Source organism: Crinia signifera, chromosome 1 (genome assembly GCF_055691185.1).
Source record: "Crinia signifera chromosome 1, ASM5569118v1, whole genome shotgun sequence".
In the NCBI taxonomy this organism is placed as follows: Eukaryota; Metazoa; Chordata; class Amphibia; order Anura; family Myobatrachidae; genus Crinia; species Crinia signifera.
Genome location: NC_139217.1, coordinates 427805017 through 427828357, shown reverse-complemented (window position 1 = coordinate 427828357; position 23341 = coordinate 427805017). Strand labels below are relative to the sequence as shown.

The 23341-nt window shown below is 42.8% G+C and overlaps 1 protein-coding gene across 3 annotated transcripts in view; it reads right to left on the bottom strand.

The window, feature by feature from the left end:
- PDE8B (phosphodiesterase 8B) overlaps positions 1-23341 on the bottom strand; it is a 180060-nt gene that overhangs the window by 8247 nt on the left and 148472 nt on the right. For all 3 annotated transcript variants that reach the window (XM_083152146.1, XM_083152142.1, XM_083152137.1), the window contains exons 3-18: positions 19490-19680; positions 17653-17712; positions 16473-16530; positions 13142-13230; positions 11764-11842; positions 8889-9029; positions 7639-7727; positions 6050-6110; positions 5618-5669; positions 5437-5520; positions 5179-5252; positions 3475-3639; positions 2617-2662; positions 1962-2097; positions 961-1159; positions 589-806 (exon numbers count right to left, since the gene is read on the bottom strand). In XM_083152146.1, the coding sequence (XP_083008272.1) occupies positions 589-806; positions 961-1159; positions 1962-2097; positions 2617-2662; positions 3475-3639; positions 5179-5252; positions 5437-5520; positions 5618-5669; positions 6050-6110; positions 7639-7727; positions 8889-9029; positions 11764-11842; positions 13142-13230; positions 16473-16530; positions 17653-17712; positions 19490-19680 (1742 nt within the window). The remainder of the gene's footprint in view (positions 1-588; positions 807-960; positions 1160-1961; positions 2098-2616; positions 2663-3474; positions 3640-5178; positions 5253-5436; positions 5521-5617; positions 5670-6049; positions 6111-7638; positions 7728-8888; positions 9030-11763; positions 11843-13141; positions 13231-16472; positions 16531-17652; positions 17713-19489; positions 19681-23341) is intronic.

Genomic DNA, 23341 nt, shown 5'->3' with positions numbered 1-23341 from the left:
ATGTTACAGGCAGGGTTTGAAAAATGACAATTGGTATTTTAGCTCCATCCTGTTGATCTATCTCCAATGTGAAGCAATCTCCTTTAACCCTTTAAGTAATACTGTATGTCTGGAATCTCCTGGCATGGGCTAGCCCAGAAGATTTTAGATATGCCACTTTCTGACCCCGTGGGGACCACAGTACTGATCGCCGCGGCCTGGGAATCAGCATTATACGCTTAAGCCCGCCCCCCAGACTCCTATTGGCCGGTGGGCGGGCTTAACTGTATAATGCATTGTGCTGAATTCCAGGTGCCACGAATAGGCCGGGAATGAGCGTTGAAGCCGGTGATCCCCACTGGCAATCAGCACTGGTGATCCCCGGGCGATTCCCTCAGCTTCAATGGAAATGTGAACTTTGTTTATGACAAATTATACTTGACAGGCCGCAGTCCTAGGCCCCACTTCTGTCCTGGCCCAGCTGTCCCCCCCTGATGGCGGCCCTATCTCCATACCATAGCGAATGCATTCCCCACTGACCCGTTTCTAGCATAAATATACAAATAGATTCATTCATACAAAAAAACAAAAACATGCCATGAAACATACCGGTCCATATTCTTAAAAATATTGCATTTGTTGTCCTTTGCTGTGAGCTGAAACGCCAGTGCGGAGTGGTGACTCTCTAAGACCGCAGTGTCGTTGTACAGGAGAGCTAATTCACTGCCGGCGTTGCACAGGAAGGAGTTGGTGCGCCCAGGGTGGTCTATGTCATGCACTGTGGCAGCTATTAGGGCGGCTACAATGTCCAGCTGGTCAAGGCTTCCCTAAGAACAGGAGCATTAAATACCAGGCAAAGCAGATAGGGCTTACAGAGCAGCAGGAAAGGAGTATGAAGGGAGATGGAGAACATTGCAAAGTCACCCTACCCAATTAGCGTTCTAGGAATCATTATCAGAATGATGCTGGGACTGTAATTACCTTCACGCTCTCCTTCTGCAGGAAATAGGCTGTGGCGTGCAGGACATCTGCTGCGTGCGTGGAGTTGTGGTAGGCGTTGGACGCATGGTAGTTGACCTCCACAATCTGCAGCCAGGATCGCAGCGTGGCTTCTGAACAGTTCAAAAACTCGCAGACTCCAAGACAAGCAAATATTTTCAGACCAAGATAAACTAATGGCCTGAAAAGAAAATAATGAATCCATTTAAAAAAAAATACAGATTACAGTAACCTAAAACATAGGCCAACGCCAGGAGGGTTTCCAGTTGCCCAGCCTGGTCAGAGGGCTCTACATGCAGTATAAGGGGCAGAATGGAACTGTGGTTACTGGTCCCGAATCTTTCTAAAGCTCTGTATTACAAAAAAAAAAGCAGGGGGTTCTTTTTTGGGGGGGCCCAAAATTGGACAATTTATTCTATTTAAAAATGTGGATTCGGATGAAAACACATAGGTTCTGTGAAAAGGTCTTGGATCTATGTGTTTTTCCTGGCTATTATTGGGAAAAAAATTCATGCTTATTGTGGATTGGGTTACAATTGCCAGAAGCAGTTGCAACATATGGGGGTAATTCTGGTCCACACGCAACGCTTCGAAATTAAACGCCGACCATAGAATGATTTGGAATGTGCACGCAAAACTGTGACCGTGCAGCGGGCAGTGTCTAGGAAGTGCTGAGCTACAGGTGCCATGTGACCCTTTTTATGTCGTCCATTTCCATGTCAACCTTTTGACCCTGTCGATCTTTTGACCCTGTGGACCTTATGACTGTCGACCTAGAGTCAATCTATGATGAGTCCGGATACCATGTAAATGCATAGTGTAAGGTGCTTGTAGCAGAAAGTAGTTTCTCCTGACCATCTTGCTTTAAATGATGAAGTAGCTGCTGAACTCCAGGGTTGGATACTTATTTAGGCAGATCATCGGTTCTAATATAATGTTCAGGTCATTTTAGGAGTCTTCTTAGCTATAGTCCAACCACTTACCTTTTATGTGTAACAGCTTCTAATTCAAATATGTTAAAGTCCCAGGAATCCTCATTGTCCAGTAACTGGGCAATACGGGGTGGAACGTCATTAATGGTAATTGGCACTGAAAGGTGACTATGGCTGTGATGCATGTCTGTAACAACAAATATTACATGTAATAAAGGGGTCTTATTTACAAAACATTGTCCACCAATTGCTCTAGTCCTGAAGTATACTTTATGGCCCGATTCAAATGTCATATCGCCCCCAATCTCCCATCTAAAGTGACAGGAGATGGCATATGCAATTGATGATTTTTTTGTCCGCTGAGTACATCTATTAAGGTCAGTTAAGGCCCCCAAAGCACCTACACCCCACCAAACTAATGGGCGCAACGGGAAAAGCCTTGTTTGCGTGCCCAAACGGGTGCATTTTTTTCATCATTTCAGCCCCCCACCCCCAAGGGTAGGGAGCTGCAATGATGTTTGGATGCCCTTTGGCAGAAACATTTTAATAATGCTGACGGGGGCGCATGGGGGAGCCAGAAAACATTTGAATCAGGCCCTTTGACTCTTAAAGCTCAGTGTTTTGGCTCATGTATCAGTAGGATCATGTAAGGATAACAATAACTTATTTATCATTGTTTAAAATGATTGCTTGATACCAAACTTACTTTTTGAGAAAACATATTCATTTCCTGAAAGTCTTCGTAAACCATCCTGCAAAAAGAAAAATATTACAGTTACAAACAACCAGTGTTGCTCCGATGTTGTCAATGTACCTCTGTAAGCTATTTCAGGCTCAGGGGTGTGTGTCGTTAGTCTGCTGCTTGGCCGGAAACTGAGGGGGTGCCTTGCCGAACCATTTCAAGTGTGTTTCCATAAATAATGTACACAACACAAATATTGCCACATCACTCAGGCAACCAATTTAGACTTTAGCTGCAATAAGCTGTCTAATTTGGCTATATATAGGTTATATATCCATTTTCTATAGGAGAGGTGTGTTTGCTTCTTTAAATACTCTTAACCCAGCTATTCACATCATAGAGGTGCACGAGTCACCCCCCTGCATTACCCTGGTTTTACAGCATGGAGAATACTGTATCTGTTTTGACCATCCAGTTTGTTGTGTTACTAATTAGTTGTATTCATTTTCAACATGAAAAAACACACATGTATCCTCCAGCGCACCACAATGGACTTGCAAAAGACATGCATTCTACATGATAAAAGTAATACAGAGGTCTCTGGTACATACATTTGCTAACATACAGTACGGTAAGCCATCAGACAAAAATAATAACAACAATAATAAGCTCGGCAGTGCACAGCATTTGGTATATTTTTATGTGAAATGCTGTGTTATATGGAAATATAGATTCATTTAAATGGTTCACAATTTTTTTATCTATTGTACCTGTATGTGCTGGAGAACATTATTAAGGAATTGCAGTATCTGTTAGTAAATATATAACAGAGGTTAAGGGAGAATTATAATTTTTTTTTTTATGAATAAAAACTTAACGTACTGTCATCAGACCCCCTACAAGGTCATTGGTGTGAGGATCCTCATCTTTGGTTCCCAGCTGTGGAGAATACAGCTCTGTGGTCCTCAGTATTTCCAAAACTCTGTCCAGGGCCTCTGCGACGGTCACCGGACTGCTCTCCTGGGCTGCATTTATTATGTTAATGACCTTCAATGGCAATGTAGAAACAGAGATATAGATATAAATAGGGAGAATAAAACTGAATCATTGATGTAGAAAGGAAGGGGGTCCCTGCCTCTTGTTCACACTGCACAGATCCCAAAAGTGCAACTCGCTGTTCTACGTATATTTTTTGTGTATTACAATGGAAGGCACGTGGGCCATTTATCCTGGAGTGAACCCGGTTTTTATGCATAGACCAACAGCAGTTTACACAACTGTTAACAGAAGACATTTCTGGCTCTTATGGGCTGCAGCTGGTGCAGTCCCAAGAAAACAGCATGTTTAGCAGTGACAGGCTTAAGCACCGCCCCTTGGCCTTAACCCTGCCCCCATTGCTGTCAGCTCCGAGTGATGTCATTCATAAATTACAGAGAGAGAGCTGCAAACGCCCTGGCCAGTCAGGTAACGAGCTGCCACTGGTTGTGTCTGTCTGTTTGGTCCAAGCTGGCACAACAATTATTTAACCTATTTGTGCAGTGGAACTTATTCAAAATAGCCTGCACTTTGTTTCATCTCAATGCGTCCATTTAAAGATGAGCGATTACTTATGGTTCTGTGAACGTGTGATCCTTGAATCCAAGAACGAGAAGTTAATTATATATTGGAGAGGTTTCCAGGAGAGATGACAGTTTACAATTCTATAAATGCTGTCACTGAATGTAGAAGATGCAGTGCACTGGCCTCCTGAATTCCTAAATAATAATCAGGCTCATCTGCACATCTTATAACCTTTAATGCTTGTGTGCCAATATGACTGATGAGAAACTTGAGCCCGCCTACATTTAGCATTGGTACACAACTGCAAGTTAAATCTCTTCAAAGAAATGTTATAGATGCACTGTATTCACAAGCTACAGTAGGGGAAATGCATTTACTTCTCAAATTCCCAGTAGCTTTCCCTTACAATAAATGGCTGCTTTGCTATGACAATGAACAAGTCAGAGCCTACATAGAGTCGGGTGAACCTGACAACTGTATACCATGTAGCCTGTTCTCAAGTCAGTGCAGGTTGAATATCCCTTACCCGAAATGGATAAGGGATTTTTCCAGACTTTGGAATATTTTTTTTCCCCATACTTACCTTGTCCCGATGGTCCACGGCGGCCTTCAGGTTCCTCTTCAGCAGCATCTCCAGTCCCAGGGGTGCATTGCGCGAGTGCATTGGCGCACCGGTGACGTCACCGGCGCACCCACGCACTAGCGCAATGCACTCCTGGGACTGGAGATGCTGCTGAAGAGGATCCTGAAGGCCGCCGTGGACATCGGGGGACAAGGTAAGTATGAAAAAAGGGCACCCCCCAAAAAAAAATTAAATATTCTGAAAATATTTCGGTTTTTGGAATACGCGGATAAGGGAGACCCGACCTGTACAAGCAGAGATCTTTATATCTGCCCTCAAAGCAATGCAGCCAAAACTACAAATACTGTATACAGGGAGGATCTACAGTAATATTGTCAACAGCATTAAATACAAAATACACACAGGCAAGGCCCCAGGTAGAAGCTACTATATAATGTAACTACCTTGGTTATTGGAGCCTCTATAGTCATAGTATGAATCCTTGCCATCGATGAATATCTGTGATTCTGTAAACTTGCTGATGTACGATGTAAAATAAGACAGAAGGTCATAATAGTAAAAGTCATGGCATCATAGAAATAGCTTTATACTGTAATACTTTGCGAGTGAAAACATTTCTATTGCTATTACAGTATATCCTGTCGGACACTGCTCATGGCTTTCTATGGACTGCTATGTCTGCAATGTATTGTTTTCCTTACCGTCACTGCTCCGCGATGTGATAGATCTTACATCAACTGACTCTTTTCTCCTATTCTTATGTCTGAATGAGTGAGAGTTAGAATCTGAAGGGCAACAGTAAAAGTACATTAGTAGTTATGTCACATTACTTAATGAGAACCCATTACTTTACAACAGAAATGCATTGAAATCATAGATAACCTGTTAGCGTATTGTCTCCTGAGTATTTCTCATCTCGATTTATCTTGTAGATCTGGAAGTATAATAAGAGATGATAGTAAATAAAATAGAAACGCTTATTACTATAAAGCTTAAATTAATTTTGAGACAGTGCTGAATTTACTTGTGATGTCCACCGGTCAGAGCAGTTTTGGTGCCCATGGCGGTACCGGAAGATATCAAAGTGTTTAGCAAAACTAAATTCATAAAACATCAGCTGAATGAGACTAATGGCTAAGTACCTGGCATTCTTTTCACTTTGCCTCAAGGCCTCCAAACAAAGGAGGTTATTCTGGTTCACCCGCAAAAGCAAATTCACTCTCACATGGACAAAAACATATGCACTGCAGGTGGGGCTGGTGTAACATGGGCAGCAGTATTAATAAATATTAATGAGAATAATAATGAATGTACCTGTTTATTGTTGTCACTGGCACTGCACAGCTTCTTGATAGACACAAAATGTCTAATTTTCCTAGTAACATAAATATTGAACAATTAGCCACCTACATTCAACTATTTGCCAAAACACTTGATGTACAATACAGCACTACTATATGTACATATATTTATTTTACTTAATAACAGTATAAATAAATACTAATATAGTGCAGCAAATTTTGTTGCACTTTACAATTGGAAACAGTGATAAAAAAAACTGGGTAGTTACAGACAGTCAAAAAACCATAGAAGGTCTCTGCTCACAAGCTTACAATCTATGGTATAGGGAAATAGGCAATGATACAAAAGGATGGGTGTTATCTATTATAAAATGGTCCATCAGATCACAGAAGCTCTTGGTGGGCTGAATGATACATTGCCCCAGCAATGTTTTCCAGGGATCAGGAGGATGGGAAAGTGAGACAGTAAATAAGTAAGGATATGTTTGGACTGTACAAGGGATGTAATTGGATAGGACATGTTTATGAAGGTTATGTGTGGTTCTGGAATCTGATAAGCTGCATGAAGAGGTGAATTTTCAGGGAACGCTTGAATGTTTTACAACTGCAAGCTTGGAGACTGGAGGAGAGTCTTATTGTGCATGGGAGATCATTCCACAGAGTGGGTGCAGCCAGAAAAAAGTTCTGCAATTGTGAATCGGAGTGAATAATGAGTGTGTGTGTATGAGAGACATAGGGAAGAGCAAAGAGGTTGGTTTAGGACAGGCATGTCCAACGTTGGCCCTCCAGATGTTTTGAAACTACACATCCCAGCATGCTTTGCCATAGTTTTAGCATTCTCTAATAGCGAAACTGTGGCAAAGCATGCTGGGATGTGTAGTTTCACAACATCTGGAGGGCCAACGTTGGACATGCCTGGTTTAGGAGATGTATGCTGGTGTAGTTTGTTTTATGGTCTTGTGTGTAAGTAAAAGTATTTTATATTGAATATGGTAGAATAACAGGTAACCAATGGACAGTGCAGATTTTCAGACTGATTATAGGGGGGTGGGTGGAGTGGTTGCCCAGGTGATCAATACATTGGGGGCCCTCACATTGTGGCAAATATTGCACCTGCGGCGGGGGATGCAAAGGGAAGCCCATAGGCTTCTATGGTGTTACAACATCTAGAACTGGCTTAACCCCCCGCAGCGAAGCCTCGGCGGTGGGGCTTTGCTGCGTATCAAAATGTTTTTTTTTACGGAATTTTTTGTTTGCAGCATCTCGCCCTTGGTTTGAAAAATTACAGGAGCTGATTGGCCGGTGATAAAAACCGGACACTTTATCACTTCACCGAGCTTAATAAATCTTCACTCCAGTCTCAAGCATGGCAGTTGATTGAGAAAAATTCCCCATTGAACTCTTCAAAAATTGAGCTGGTCAGAGATACAGTGGGGCATATAACATACATTGCCTTGTAAATAATTTCCGCTTTAAAAAAAAGTCTGAGTTCTTTACCTACAGCCCAGTTGTAATAAAGTGAACAGCTACCTCTAGTGGTGACACAGTGTACTGTATTTTGTTAGAGAGCATTTAAGCAGGCTTAAGCTGTTTTGCACTCACCCTCCTTGCCCAATGACTGGAGTGACTTTCACATGTTGCTGGATGCTGTCTCCTGATTTCCGTCGTGCATAGTAAATCCCTTGCCATTCCTTCATCATATAAAGAAAAGCAAAATTGTCGTGAGCAATCGGAGTATTTTAATTTTTATATTTAGTTTTCTTAATTAATGCAGTTTTGTTTGGGTACTAAATTCAGTAAGAGGGGTTCAAGCATAAAGAGAAATAGCTGTTAAATGCTATAGACTAGTATTTATTACAGCTTCCTACATTAGGATGCACATACAGTAGCCATGTGAAATCAGCCAAAAATAATAATTAGCCAATATGTATACAGGTTGAGTATCCCTTATCCAAATATCCGTTATCCAAATTATTCCGAAAACGAAACATTCCGGAGAGTGGGAAAAAAATAGTTGCCAAAAGCACTACTGGGGACATCTATAACAGCACTACTGAGGACATGATATATAATTGGCACTACTGGGGACATCTATAACAGCACTACTGAGGACATGATATATAACTGACACTACTGGGGACATCTATAACAGCACTACTGAGGACATTATATATAACTGGCACTACAGGGGACATCCATAACAGCACTACTGAGGACATGATATATAACTGGGGACATCTATAACAGCACTACTGAGGACATGATATATTACTGGCACTATTGGAGACATCTATAACAGCACTATTGAGGACATGATATATAACTGGGGACATCTATAACAGCACTACTAAGGACATGATATATAACTGGCACTACTGGGGACATCTATAACAGCACTACTAAGGACATCATATGTAACTGGCACTAAATATGTGCAAGAAAATGATTGCTTAGAATTCAAATTCAGTATCTGAGAATTTGTTTCATGTTTTGAAACCTTGTTTTATACACAAATAAAATATATTTGTGTGTACAGTGTCATGTGTTTGTACAACATAAATGCAGGATACCTCAAGATACATCATTGAAATATAAAAATATTCTGAAATACGGAATAATCCGTTATCCAAAATGTTTCCGGTCCCGAGCATTTTGGATAAGGGATACGCAACCTGTATTATCAGAAAGGGCACTAACAATACATTTCAATAGAGGAAGGCAGATAAAACATTTCAGCCTCTCCTGGTTGAAGGATTATATAATATACGTTTAATAAATTGAATTTTTCCGTTGCAATTTATATGCCTGTATATTCACTGCCATTTTTGGGATACAGCCGTATTGGTCCTTACCTTTCCCTTTTTGATACACGTGTTGATGGTATCTAACAGATCCGCTCGGTTTTTGTCACTTTTTGGCAATTCCATCAGCTCCTTCCCCAGGAGTTCTTCCTTGAGATATCCCATCATCCGCTCAAAAGCTGGATTAACATACTAACAAGTTACAAGTACTTAGAACTGTGAAGTTATTTAGATATTGCCACACACTGAAGTATAACACTTAGTACCTGCTATCAGGAAAATCTGCAATGCTAAAATATATATCTACAGGGCTGTTCAAGTTTATTTGGAGAATACATTAGCGCAGTATATTACAAATCACTCTAGCAAGGTGACGTTAGCGCCCACTGGTCCAAATGTATATTTAGAAAAATTAGGATCTTATAATAGAATTCCTTTATGTCCACCGGAATGCAGTGATCTGCAAAGCATTTACTTATCTATTTGGGGCATATGAATCTAAACCCCCCATCCAAAAAAAAGTATTATGTGATTATAGGTCAACTCAACACCAATTATTGATAGTTATTAACCCTTTGAGTGTCAATATCTCTGTGAGATATATGTAGAACATCAGCTAAAAATGCCTGCGTCACTCACAGTTCTTATATAAATTCAAATAAAAAAATATTGTGTACAAAACAATTCGATTTCCTATATAAGGTAAACATTACAGGTCAGTATGATGAATTAAAATGTTTGCTTGCCGATTTTCACACCTATTTTTACAAATTCACTTGTCACTCAAAGGGTTAAACAACTGCATTAAAACCGTAACGCAGGTGTCCTAAGGTGAGCTCAGGGAGGATAGAAACCTCCCGTGGAGCAGAAGGGCAAAATGTAAAAAAAAAAATTGATTACGGTTGGAATCCAGAATGTATGGAATGTCAAAATTGACAATGTTGACACTGCCAACAATGCAATTGTGCATGCAATTTTCCGAAAATGGTTAAGCTAATCCTATCCACGGACGAAAGGTGGCATCTTTACATCTACAGATCGATTGTCAGATCTGGCTGGTTGGAACAAAAACCTGGTAATGGATGAGAGCTAATGACAGTTGACCATTTGCTTGGAAATGCTGGAAAACTGCCAAAAACTGTCACTCATTCATTACCAGGTTTTTGTTCCAACCAGCCCAATCTGACAATCGATCTGTAGATGTATGGCCACCTTAACCCTAACTGCAGTTTATCCCTAAAATTGTGTATAGGCATTCTGGCAATGGCAACATTATGCCAGTGTTAACACTGTGCATGTTGACGTGTCGAGTGCCAACATTTAGACCATGTAGACATTCTGGTGTCAACATCTTGAATTGTTAAAACCCTTGTGTGAAATGTATTGTCATTGGTGTGTCCACCAACTTCATTTTATCAATATCGGTATGGGGGGTTATTCTGATGTGGATGGAGCTGGTATTACTATTGCTTCCTTGGAAGTGAGTGACAGCTCTGAAGCAGTAATAGAGCTGTATGGTAATTCAGCAGGAGGCGTCTATTACAAGCAAACACCTCCTGCTGCAGCAGTGATCAAAGCAGTATCACTGACTCACCACTGGGCGGCTTGCAGCACCCATGGTGCCGCACACGTCGCTCATCGCAGAGGCCAGGAAATCTCCACCCAATAACAGATATCTCTGGCATCTTTCCTCTCCCTAAACGGCAGAAACACGCCTCCATTCTTTTAAACGGAGATGTCGCCACCCCCCTCAGTCTGGCAGTCTGCCACCCTACTGCTTCTTACGTCTCATTCTACAGTGCCTGGAACGATTTTAGCAATTTCTGAAATGAATAAAACTATTTTATTTTAGTTTGTTAGATAGTACATAACTGTGCTCCTGGAGTGAACTGGGAGGGAGAAATCAGGTGCCGGACAGTTTCCCGACAGTCGGAATCCCGACAGTCATTACCCCGACGTCGGGATCCCGACAGTCAAAACCCCCACACTCGGGGTCCCGACGGCCACCTGCTATTCTCCCTCGTGGGGGTCCACGACCCCCATAGAGGGAGAATAGAATAGGTGGCGAGCGTAGCGAACCACCGTGCCCACAGCGTGGCGAGCGTACCGAGCCCGCAAGGGGCTTTGTTGCGTTTGCCCCGCTGTTTGAGTCCGGCCAGTCAGGATCCCAACGTCGGGCTAATGACTGTCGGGATCCCGACTGTCGGTACCATATACCACACCCCAAGAAATCAGCATAAACGCCGGGACAGGAATCTTTTACAAATTCACCTAATTTGATGATTTACACAGTAGACCAGGGCTGGGCAATTGGGGCCCTCCAGATGTTAAGGAACTACACATCCCAGCATGCCTTGCATCAGTTTCAGCATGGCCACATAACAAAACTAATGCAAAGCATCCTGGGATGTGTAGTTTCTCAACATCTGGAGGGCCGCAATTGCCCAGCCCTGCAGTAGACCAATATGTTTGTATATTTATATGTAATTTTATTTAATTTCCTCAAATGTAAATGCAATGCTAAGTCATTATATGTATAAAAGTTGCCATATTACAGATGAGGGCAATTTCAAATTGGCAGATATTTGCTGCATTTGGATTGGCTGTGACATTCTTCATGTTTTGTCTGCAGTTTGGATTCCCGTCTACTCCTAGCCCACCGCACAGGAAGAAGGTTGATCCGTCGCTGTCTCCGATCGACTCTAAATTCAGCTAAATTTCAATTTACATTGACAGCGTAAACTGGTTATTCTAAGGTGAAACAAGACTATCACCGGAACTTAGCACCTCTATTTCCACTTAATTGTGCCATACATTTGCTCAGCTCTTGTTGCAGCCCTAAATTAAAGATATATAACACAGACAAACTTCTAAACACAAATATAGTATAAAAAGCTCAATAACTTGATGCGTCTATTCTCTGTACCTGTACAACATGTTCTTCGCTAGTAATCTCTATTGCTTCTTGACAGTGATCCAAGGCTGTAAATATTGAATTACAGGACCTGCAACAAATGACCAGTCACTCATCAGTTTAAAACAAAACATATAAAATGCTGCCACTTTCAAAATGCCGTTAATATAAGACTCTTGCCAGACAACTGCACTCCATCAAATCTACTTAACTTCCGAAGATCAATATCACTACAGTATTAAAACGTCCAGAAGCAAATTCAGGTAATTGAATTTAATTTGTGGCAATTGCTATTGTCTAGTTATGAAGGATGGTTGTTTCAAATCATAATGCTACACTCACCAGAAAAAAAACCTGACATTTCTCAAAGTTGGCCAATGTAATGGCTTCCGAGTTCACTAAAACTCAGATTACAGCTCCAAATAAGGGGAGAGTTGGAATTAGCAATGTTTAAATGAACCGTTTGAGTGGCAACATCTCTGTGAGCGATTTGTGAAATATCCGCTAAAAATGCCAGCGCCGCTCACATTTGTGTAAAAAAGATTATTATTCCAATATAAGGTAAATTATGATGAATAAAAATGTTTGCGCGGCAATTTTCACACCTATTCTAAATTTTTTAAAAATTTCTGATGTTAAAAATGCTAAACATTTTTTTGATTTGTCAAAACAGCTCATGTACTGTAGATGCAATTTTCCATTTTTTTCCTATTTAATGCATGTTATGCACATTGGGATGCTAACTAGACACACAAGCAGCTTTTGCTGATTAAAATGATATATAGCATGCCTTTATACTGTAATTGCATTCCGGTTGGTCGGAATAAATCGGACACTTCCTGGTCTAAAATCGCCCAAAGTTGCATCCGATTTGCACATGGAGCGTAAAGGTGGCACATGATTACATGGTTGAGATCCGTAAAAAGTCGGATATTCTAGCGTCAAAGTTGGAGCGACTTTTTCAAAACAGGAAACATGTAAAATGTTTTACAAACTTGTCAGAACTAAAAATAATGAAACTGATAATTCAGCTTTGTACAACTTCATAGTACTGTAAGAGTTGAAGGATGATCACAGATCACTGTTGTCTTTCTGTCTGTCTGTCTGTCTGTCTGTCTGTAGATCATGTGAGCTTGAGGGCTGCTTATTTGTTTGGCCAGTACATGTGCGGTGAAAACTGATCATTGGTTCTGCACCATTTGTAGAACTGGCTTCAATCTCCAATTGAACCGAATTAAAGTAACGTACGTACCTGTAGTATTAACGGGGTTTCAAGCTGCTGCGACAACTTAAACCAAGCTATTACCCCGGTCAGACTCTGATTTTTGGTTGAATAAAGGTATTAGTCTTGTTAAACAGCAATGTGAAAATAGAATGTAAGTATACCTACCGCAGTTTGTACTGAGAACGCACCTCCCCATGTTCTATCTGGATCAGCTCATTGTAACAAGCAATCATACTGTTATTCTCCGCAAATCTCTGTAAAATATATTCACATTTATTTTCATTAATATATTTACTTGTACAGTTATAAGCATTGCAATAGAATTACATATTATGCAGTATGATATGCCGTAGAGCAGTGGTGTCAAACTCATGGCCCTCCAGCTGTTGTGGAACTACATGTCGCTGCAGTTTTAGCATTCCATTATATAAAATCGGTGGTAGGGCATGCTGGGATGTGTAGTTCCACAACAGCTGGAAGGCCGTGAGTTTGACACCACTGCTGTACAGTGTGTCTAGTACTTGACTTTACTAATGTGATTATAATTTTAGTGTGTCCGAAGTATACAGCCCCTTACCCAACTCCCTTCTTACCTAGTCATCAGTCTCTTACCAGTGGGTAGTACTGACTAGCACAAAGATTTGTCATGCTCAATTTGAGCTCAGTAACTTTGGATTGGTGACGGCTCAGGTAGGGGCAGGCATAGACTGTGGATCACCTACGTCCAGCCCCCAAGGTAAGTGCTTGATACACTGTACTAGACAAAGTATCTGGCAAATTATTAGAAATAGGACAGGAGATACGTTACTAGAGACTCACTTGCTGTATGCACTATGATTATGGGGGTCATTCCGAATTACTCGCTTTTATCGAGTTCGGCCCCGTCCCAATGTTTTAGGGACTGCGCATGGTCTATCATGCGCATGTGCAGCCCCCCTTTGCGAATGGCTTCGGTGACTTGCATAGTTGCCAAGCCCTTCGCAAATATCGGGGCGGGAGCTCTCCTATGGGTACGTAGGTCGGCCGATGCCTGCTGGGGGCGGGGCGGCTGATGTCCCAGGTCGTCAGCCACCAGGGCCTATAAATCTTCTTTATTTATAATTTTGCTATTATTATTCTTACTATATTTGTGTACTTTATACTTTAGATGTATGCATATGTTATCACTGTTATTCACCACTTCGATTACCTGAATCACAACACCATATTCCATACTTTCAGCAAATGCGCAATTATTTACACTTAAAATACGGATCTCTACTATACAATCCGGATTAGCACTTCCGAGTATTTACTATGTTTATTATCTTATTACATATATTGTATATTGGGTGAGATTTAATAGGATGAGAGATTCAAAAAGTGAGAGATTTGGTAAGAAATCTCCAGGTTTTTTAAAGCGGCAATCATTTACACTGCAAAACCAGTTTGATTTTGAAGTGTAAATGATTGCCGCTTTAAAAAACCTGGAGATTTCTTTCCAAATCTCTCACTTTCTGAATATCTCATCCTATTAAATCTCACCCATTGTGTTTATATAAATGTATATTTTTACAACTGTGGTTCTTTAACCAATTCTGAAGAAAGTTTTTAGAGAGGTACAGCCAGCCTGTGACACCTTGGAATACCAGTGGAGAAACTGTTTTTATCCTCCGATACAACAGGTGATTACACCTGCAGCTAACCATCTTAACGCCCCCTTGCCAGACACATCCGGCAGCATCTAGAGAACTCCGACTTACGAGCAGGAAAGCCAAGCATCAGTGAGACAGACGCTGCCGCACAACACCAACAGCGGCGCAGGCTAGGAGGGTGAGAGCAGAGGCCAACCACAACATCAACAGGTCCGCTCCCCACCTGCCGCCGTATCAGAGGGACACTAACTCTTACCATCAGCCAGACCAACAGTGCACGGAGGCGCAGGTGAGAGACGCGGCTATCACGCGTCTGCATACACCTCTTCTCTTCATATTCTATAAAACCAGTGATACAGCGTATACCTATTTGCTTAAAGTGGAGACTGTCTTCTATTCAGTCAGCAAAAATAAGACTGCACTAATTTAAACTGCTGACACATATAGTGAAATTCACAAATCTTTGAATAGTACCAAGGTGCACATCAAAAATATCTTTTAAAGTGGATATATTTCATGTATATTCCTAATTGTTTATATATTGTTGCTAATTGTATACAGGTGGCCGCCTAGAATGTTTGGTACTCTTTACCTAGAAGGGCGCCAGCGATTGAAATCGCGGTCGTCGGGGGTAAAAATCGCGGTCATCGCAGTCATCGCGGGTAAATCGGGATGGCCGCGATGCCCGCGATCACCGCGATTTTCCCATAGGGAACAATGTAAAAACGGCAGATTGACCGCGATTTTACTGTTAAATGCCTCAATGGACCCGATTTGGGGCCAAATAGGCCAAATTAACCCTTAAATGTCCCCCCAAATTTTTAACGCCACCCCGAAGCGTGGCGAGCGAAGCGTGGCGAGCGGTACGCGTCCTCCGACCTTTTCATGCCCTACTATCCACTAGGGCGTGGTGTGAGAATATAATAGTGTGGCGAGCGCAGCGAGCCACCGAGCCCGAAGCGTGGCGAGCGCAGCGAGCCCCGCGAGGGGACGCGGATACCTTCACAGGTAGACGCGTCCCCTCGCGGGCTTCACAGGTGTCCGCCTCGCCACGGACACCTGTGAAGCCCGCGAGGGGACGCGCATAACTGTGAAGGTATCCGCGTCCCCTCGCGGGGCTCGCTGCGCTCGCCACGCTTCGGGCTCGGTGGCTCGCTGCGCTCGCCACACTATTATATTCTCACACCACGCCCTAGTGGATAGTAGGGCATGAAAAGGTCGGAGGACGCGTACCGCCGCCCCTCGCGGGCTCGCTGCGCTCGCCACGCTTCGGGTTGGCGTGGATCGTGGGGTGGCGTTAAAAATTTGGGGGGACATTTAAGGGTTAATGGGCTCTGTGGCCCATTTAACATTGATTCCTATGGCCAAATCGGGTGGATTGAGCCATTTAACAGTAAAATCGGGTCCATCGCGCCTTTTAACATTGATTCCTATGGGAAATCGGGAGCATCGCGTCGCGGGCATCGCGGGTACATTTATGGCCGGCCGCGACGCGACCGACACGATTTCCATGTTTAACATTGGTTTCAATGGGAAATCGCGGGCATCGCGTCGCGGCCATACATAAATGTACCCGCGATGCCCGCGACGGGCGCCCTTCTAGGTAAAGAGTACCGAATGTTTTTATAAAATGTATCTAATAAATATGATGATACATATTTGATCATTATAAAAATCCATGGTGCCTTGAGTTTTTATAATAGCGCAGCTTTCCAATTCTCTTTGATTTTGCTAAATTTTTAGTCACTCCAACTTGTAAAACTCAATAAATCGTGACACACAAACGCCATGAAAACAAACAGCATGCACCTAACGTACCCTGTCCGATCAGTCACAGACACAGACAGGGGAATCTCACCTACCCTATTGAATCCAGCATGAAGAAGGGGAAGGACGGACAATTCCTCCTGATCAGGCCCTCTGCAGAAAAACAGAAATATTACAATGTGTAACGCATTCTTATTTTATTTTCATATACTGTAGTTTCTTCACTGCCATAACTAGGGGTGGGTGAATGGTGCCACCACCTAGGACATGGGGTTGCTGCTCTCTGACACATGCATTTGCCAGAGACAGCTCCCTGCTGCCTAGAAAGCCACTGCCAGGAGTGACACCCTGTAGCCCAAAGAACTAACCGGAGCAGACTATTTGTCAGAACCACAATATGCTTCACCCATATGCTCAGCTCATAACCACACATGTACAGAAGATGGGGAATATCGTCCTACTTAGATGCAGCTTAGCATCACCCCAATTTGTCCAAGTCGCCGGCTACATGTGCCCATGTCACAGCCAATGGAAATGAGAATCTTTTCATCTAGAGACAATGGAGGACATTTAATAAGATGGGAGTTCTAATTCAGATGAAATATTGCTATGGGCAACCAATCATATTCAATCTATTATCTTCTAGAACAGGGGTCAGGGAACTTTTTTACCTTTTACCCTAAAATATATCTGGATACGCCGATGTTACCCCCCTTGATTTGAAAGGAAGTAAAGTATATCATTGTAATACATACCCCCAGAAATTGATGATATATCCTGTTAAGGCTGAGATGGCGCAGCAACTAGTGGACTCTACTGAAGAAGTGGGTGGACTTGGAGGCGGGGCCTGGGGCATCACCCAGGGAAGCGTGTTATACACAGCGTGTTATACACAAGGGCCTGACGCACAACACTGTGTCAGGTCCTAGTACACTACAGTACTGTGACATACACAGCCAGGCATGCATATAGAATCTATATATAATGAAATTAAATTCCTGGCGGTAATGGATGGTTGCGCTTAGGGTTACTAACTCATCCCTTTCATTTTCACCCCATTTGGGGTAATTTACCCCTGTTCCCTGACCACTCTAAAAGGTGCTAAATAAATAAGTAGATTCTGATTGGTTGCCAATAGCAACACCGCATGTGAAGGAGAACTCCCATCTTAGCAAATTTACCCCAATACATTTACATGTTACCATAGTTCAGACATTTCATGAAACAAAATGATGAATAGTAGTAGTAAGTTAAAGTCGGCAACCAATAACTTACACACGTGGAACAACCGCGAGGATTGTAGTGTGCTCTGATGGTTTTGTTGCTCGTATTGATCTGTAAAGGAAGAAGACTGATTACAATTTAGTTCTATCAGTTTTGTGCATAACATAAATGCAAATAGAAAAAAAACAGATCTTGCATGCACATTTTGGTGGTGGCAAGCGCCGGGAACCGGCGGGGAGCACCGTTAGACGGGGACGTGTGCGAGTCTCGTGCACGCGAATCCCCCTTCTGGCGGCTGGCGATCTGACCGCCAGCCCCCGGATGGAAGAGGCCAGCTCCATCTGTATATCGTCCATTTGATTGAACAGCTGCTGTATCCCGCAGTGTGTACCCAGCTTAACTACTAAATACATTTTTATTTTTGTCACTTTACTTGTGGTACGTCTTTCAAGTCTAGGATTTTAATAGACAACAGTCCCAATATTCCTGAAACAGTCCCAATTTTCCCAAAACAGTCCCTGTTGTCAGTGATTGAAGGGTAGCCTGCTGGAAAGTTGCACTGGTATTGTGGACCTGGGAGTGGTCTAGGAAATTTAGGAAGATGCCTATTTTGTTCTGAGTTTGCAATCAGGATTACTGGAAAGCATGTTCATAGGTGTTATGTGGATGGATCAACCTTTTTATTTTCTTCACCCCCCTCCTGCCAACTTCTCAATGTTCACTTGCTTTACTGTGATTACAGTCCACTTTTAGCACTGTCCACTAATCAATTGTTCTGTGAGATCCAAAGTCCTGGAAGTAAGATGTTCTACCAACAGCATTGGAAAGAAGAATTACTGAAGCCCAGCTTCTCTACACCTGCAACCTATATTATACTATGGTGCCCATTTAATCAGTTCTGGGTATTGCATGCAAACTGGAACCCAGGGATCAGTTTCTATGCGTTGTGAGAACATGTTAAAGCCTGCGAGAACATGTAGAAGTCACTGACAGTAACAGCTCCTTTATTTCTAAATCTATTCAATAAAGGCAATAATGACAAACAGACATGTTGTAAGTGCTGTAATTCCAACATAATATAGAAAGCAAAAATTGATTTGAAAACCGATATAAATTCTACAGGGAGTATGATAACAAAAATTGCAAATCTATGAAGTCAATTAAACACTTTTTCCAGAACACATTTAAAAACATTAAATGTGAACAAGGTTCTAATAACAGTTATGGTAAATTAGATCTACAATGTCTATCTAGGTCCACAGTCATATGGTCGACCACTAATGGTCGACAGGGTCAAAAGGTCAACAGGGTAAAAAGGTCGACAGTGAAAAGGTATTTTTGGCTGTCGACCTTTTGACCCCGTTGACTCTTTCACTGTTGACTTTTGGACCCTGTCGACCTTTTGATTGTCGACCAATAGTGGTCATCATTATGACTGTTTGCCTAGAGTCAATCTATCATGAGTCCGGATACCCTAATAACAGCAGCAACATTATTTACGGAGGGGTATTCATTGCTCTGACTGTGAGTTACTGACAGCGAGAAGTGCCGATAACTCGCCTTCAGTGTATTCAACACTTCCCCTGAGGCGAGGAAATGGCGAGTGTGGCCATTAAAATGAGGAGGTTTTCCTCAAAATGCGGCAGACTAACCACATTTGCGGCGAACCTAGACGTTTAAGGGGTTCCCCACTGGCCTCTCACAATTTGGCCCAAACATTGAATATGACGAAGATGTTTTATTTTCGGTGAGGAAATGCCATCTTCTCCTTACAAACCCCTTTGCCGGCAGCATTGAATACTGCTCATAACAGTGTATGACATCAGCATATATTTTATACAGCTAATGGAATAACATATCTGGACACCAGTTAACGAATCACACTTACCTGCAAACAGCATCGGCATCAAGGTATCTTGGGTGCCTATGGTCTATGACGATGATTTCATGGTGTTTATCAAGGAAGCACTCGAGTGCGGTTTCCTGTGTCCGTGCAATATTGCACTTGTACCCGGCCCGATCACAGGCCCACCAGAAACCATCGCTCTGGGTGTCTTCTTTTGCAAACACTAACAGCACCTGAAAGTAAACCATTGGGGCATATAAGAATCATTTCTACTGGATGTCTTTAAGTAGGTCTTACAATTATTATTTACAAATAAAAAGAAACAGGTTTTTAGTGATATATATACTGTATATAAGCTGACATTACTCTGCAGAATGGGATCATTGGATAGACAGCAACTACGTCTACAAGCATTCGAGAGACACCACTAGGTCGACATGACTGAAGGTCGACGTGAGTTAGGTCCACAGGGTCATTTGAGCCGACAGGCCCTACCCTCCACTACAGCATGGTGGGAGAATACAATAGTGTGCCGAGTACAGGGAGGCACCGTGCCCGAAGCATGGCAAGCACAGCAAACCATGCAATGGGACGTGGTACACTTAGACGGTGTCCATGTCGACCGTATCAACATTCAGGACAAAGTGAAAAACTCATGTCGACCTTTTGATTGACCTAATGGTGGTATTGACCTTCCAACCCTGTCAACCTTACCCATGTCAGGGCCGTAACTAGGGGGGGCTGGGGGGGTCAGGCTGAATTCAGCCAATCAGCGTCCGGCAAGTCTTTTCAAAGTCATCAGCGCTTCCCGCCGCCAGGCAAATAGCGTTAGTAGGAGACGGAGTGAAAGCAAGCTGCCGCTACAGCGGCTGCACCAGTCCCCGGAACCCCGCTGCCTGACCCCGGACCCCCGCTGGCTACACACAGGTATGTTGTCAGAGGGTGGGGGGGGGGGTGTCACCCAGCCTCCGGTGCCAGGGGCAAGGCGGTCATTTGGTACCCCCCCGTCAGACATGTCTCATTGCATTTATGTTATTATGTTATGTCAGTATTAGGATATAGCCAACAATAAATGCAATACAGCTGCCTGGCAATAATACTCTGGTTACGCTCATATGTACTGTGACTATAATGTGACTGACTAGAATACAGGAAAAAATAATACACATTTTAGATGATCAAATGATTATTTGTTATAGTAAAGTTCAGTACCATGGGTCAAACCAGTATATGTAATACTGTGTATTATATACTGTACTAGTAAGCCCACTCTAAGCAAATGCCTCGAAATGTAGTCTGCTACCTTGTAATTGCCTCTGTGTTTGTGCAGGTGTGAGAGGAAAGAGATGTAGTTTCACTCGCTGCCAACAGATGGCAGTGTTTCAGAGACACACAAACGGACACTAGACATACACACATATATATATATTGGACAATGCCGTACAAAATCAATTGATCTCACCCACTATTAAGGAAGCACTGACCAAAGAGTGGCCCCGCATCCCTGCTCTGTATACCATCCCCAAACTACATAAAAATGCCATCTTGCCACCAGGCCGACCGATAATTGCGGCGAGGGATTCACTATACTACGACATCTCAAAATATTTGGACAATTACCTACAACCTCTGATCCAGTTACACCCCAGATTTCTCAAAGATACCACCACCTTTCTCAACAAACTCATCAGCTGGTCACCTTTACCCTCCAAATGCCTCTTATGCACAATCGATGTAGCTAGTTTATATACTAGCATTCCCCACTATGCGGGTATACAATCAGTCAAACGATTCCTCACCAACAACCTGAATTACTCCGGCCCTGATGTATCCCTGTTCTTACAACTTCTTGAACTAACATTATCTAGAAACTATTTTTTGTTCAATGGCTCCCTGTACATCCAGAGCTCGGGGTGCGCGATGGGATCTTGCGTAGCCCCGAGCTTTGCCAACATTTTTATGTTTGAAACAGAGGAAGACTTTTTCTTTACAGACACTGCCATATCCAGCAAAATATTGGGATATACAAGGTATATTGATGACATTTTCCTTTTATGGTCCGGGACACCAACAGAATTTGAAGATGTGATAAAGAACATCAACTGCTTTGATTCCACTATCAAACTCACCTTCGATTGCAGTTACCAATCGGTCCATTACCTGGATGTTCAGGTGAGTCAGAAGGATAATGGCACCTTACATACATCAATGTTCTACAAAACCACAGATCGCAACACGATTCTGCAGGGTGAAAGCCATCACCCCCTTCCACTTAAGAAGGCTCTCCCATATTCTCAATTTTTGAGAATTGTGCGCATCTGCAGTGACCCCAACGATAAAGTCATCCAAATTAATGCCATGTTGGCTAAATTCCTCAAAAGAGGATATCATCACAAAACCCTGACAACAGCCAAAACTAAAGCGCTAGCCGTCTCCAGAACAGAAGCCTTGAACCCCAGCAGTAAAACCCCAGACAATAACAGAATTGTATGGCCACAGGACTTCAGCACCTCCAGCAAATTGCTGATGAATTCCGCCAGAACAACCTGGCCCATTGTAGCGAATGACCCGGCTCTGAAATCTTTAAACAACACTAGGATCCTGCCTTCATATCGCAGAGGCATGGACATTGCCAGACCCAGTCATTTCTTATCTCGTAAACCCGGCAACTACCGCTGCACGGGTTGCGCTACATGCAGTACCATGGAGACAGGTGATACTTTCAGACACCCGGCATCAGGTAAACTCTTCAAAATTAAATACCCTCTCACATGTACTAGCCGCTACGTGGTCTATCAAATCCGCTGCCCGTGCGGATTATTGTATATAGGCAAAACCACCCGCCAACTAAAAGAAAGAATTGCCTTACATCGCTCCCACATCAGAGCCGCACTTAAAGGGAAATCGATGGACCAACCAGTTGCGAGACACTATAAAGAACTCAATCATTCAATTACCAACTTCAAATGCAAAATGATTGACTGGATACCTCCCAATCGTAGAGGAGGTGATAGAGGCAAGACCTTATTACAGCGTGAGACACTGTGGATTTACAAATTGCAAACCATCCACCCTTCAGGACTGAACGAGCAGCTATCATTCACTCCATTCTTGTAATGAGCATTGATTAGACAGTCATTCCCGTATCATGAACGCTCTCATGTTTGATCGCTGTCTTCCCCTCTCTGTCATTCCCCTCTCCCTTTCCCCCCCCCCCCACCCTCTGCGGTGGTATTGTTGACTTTGAGGTGTATAATTGAACTGCCAGTGACGTGCCGCTTGGAAACACAGCAGTCTTTCAGTGAATTCATTCACCATCCGACACACAGTAGGTGTCGACACAGTTGCTGACATAGTCCATGTCGTCTGTTTTAACATGTTTTTCTTTTTTTCACTTATTTGCACATGGTATCATCACTTGTTCATTGTAACCCTCTCTCATTAACAGCGCATTCTCCTCTTGTTCACACAGAGTGATGATCAATGCCTATTCCGCCGGCGGCCAGAGCATTTCATTGCGAGTACTGGCTCCGTTGACAAGTTGCCATCTCCATGGTTACAATGAACTCCGGTGAGTCCACGCCCCCTGAGCTGTCAGGCCGTCGGCGCTGATGCGCAGAGATGACGTCACCTGCCTCCGGGAGTGAGCGTGGCTGGGTGAAGGGCACAACTTTCTGTAAGTACTTTGTCTTGTATATATACATGCGTGTATGCACCACTTTTTCATGTCTTGATAAAAGGGATAAGATCCCTGAAACGTTGACCATCATCTGACTCTTGTTGAATTATTTCTGAGTGCCATCCCCCTATTGGACTTGTATCATTCTCTCTTGGAAAGGCACCAGGACAGTTGCATTTGAGCGGCAAGTGCCGGTCCTCCTGGACTAATATATA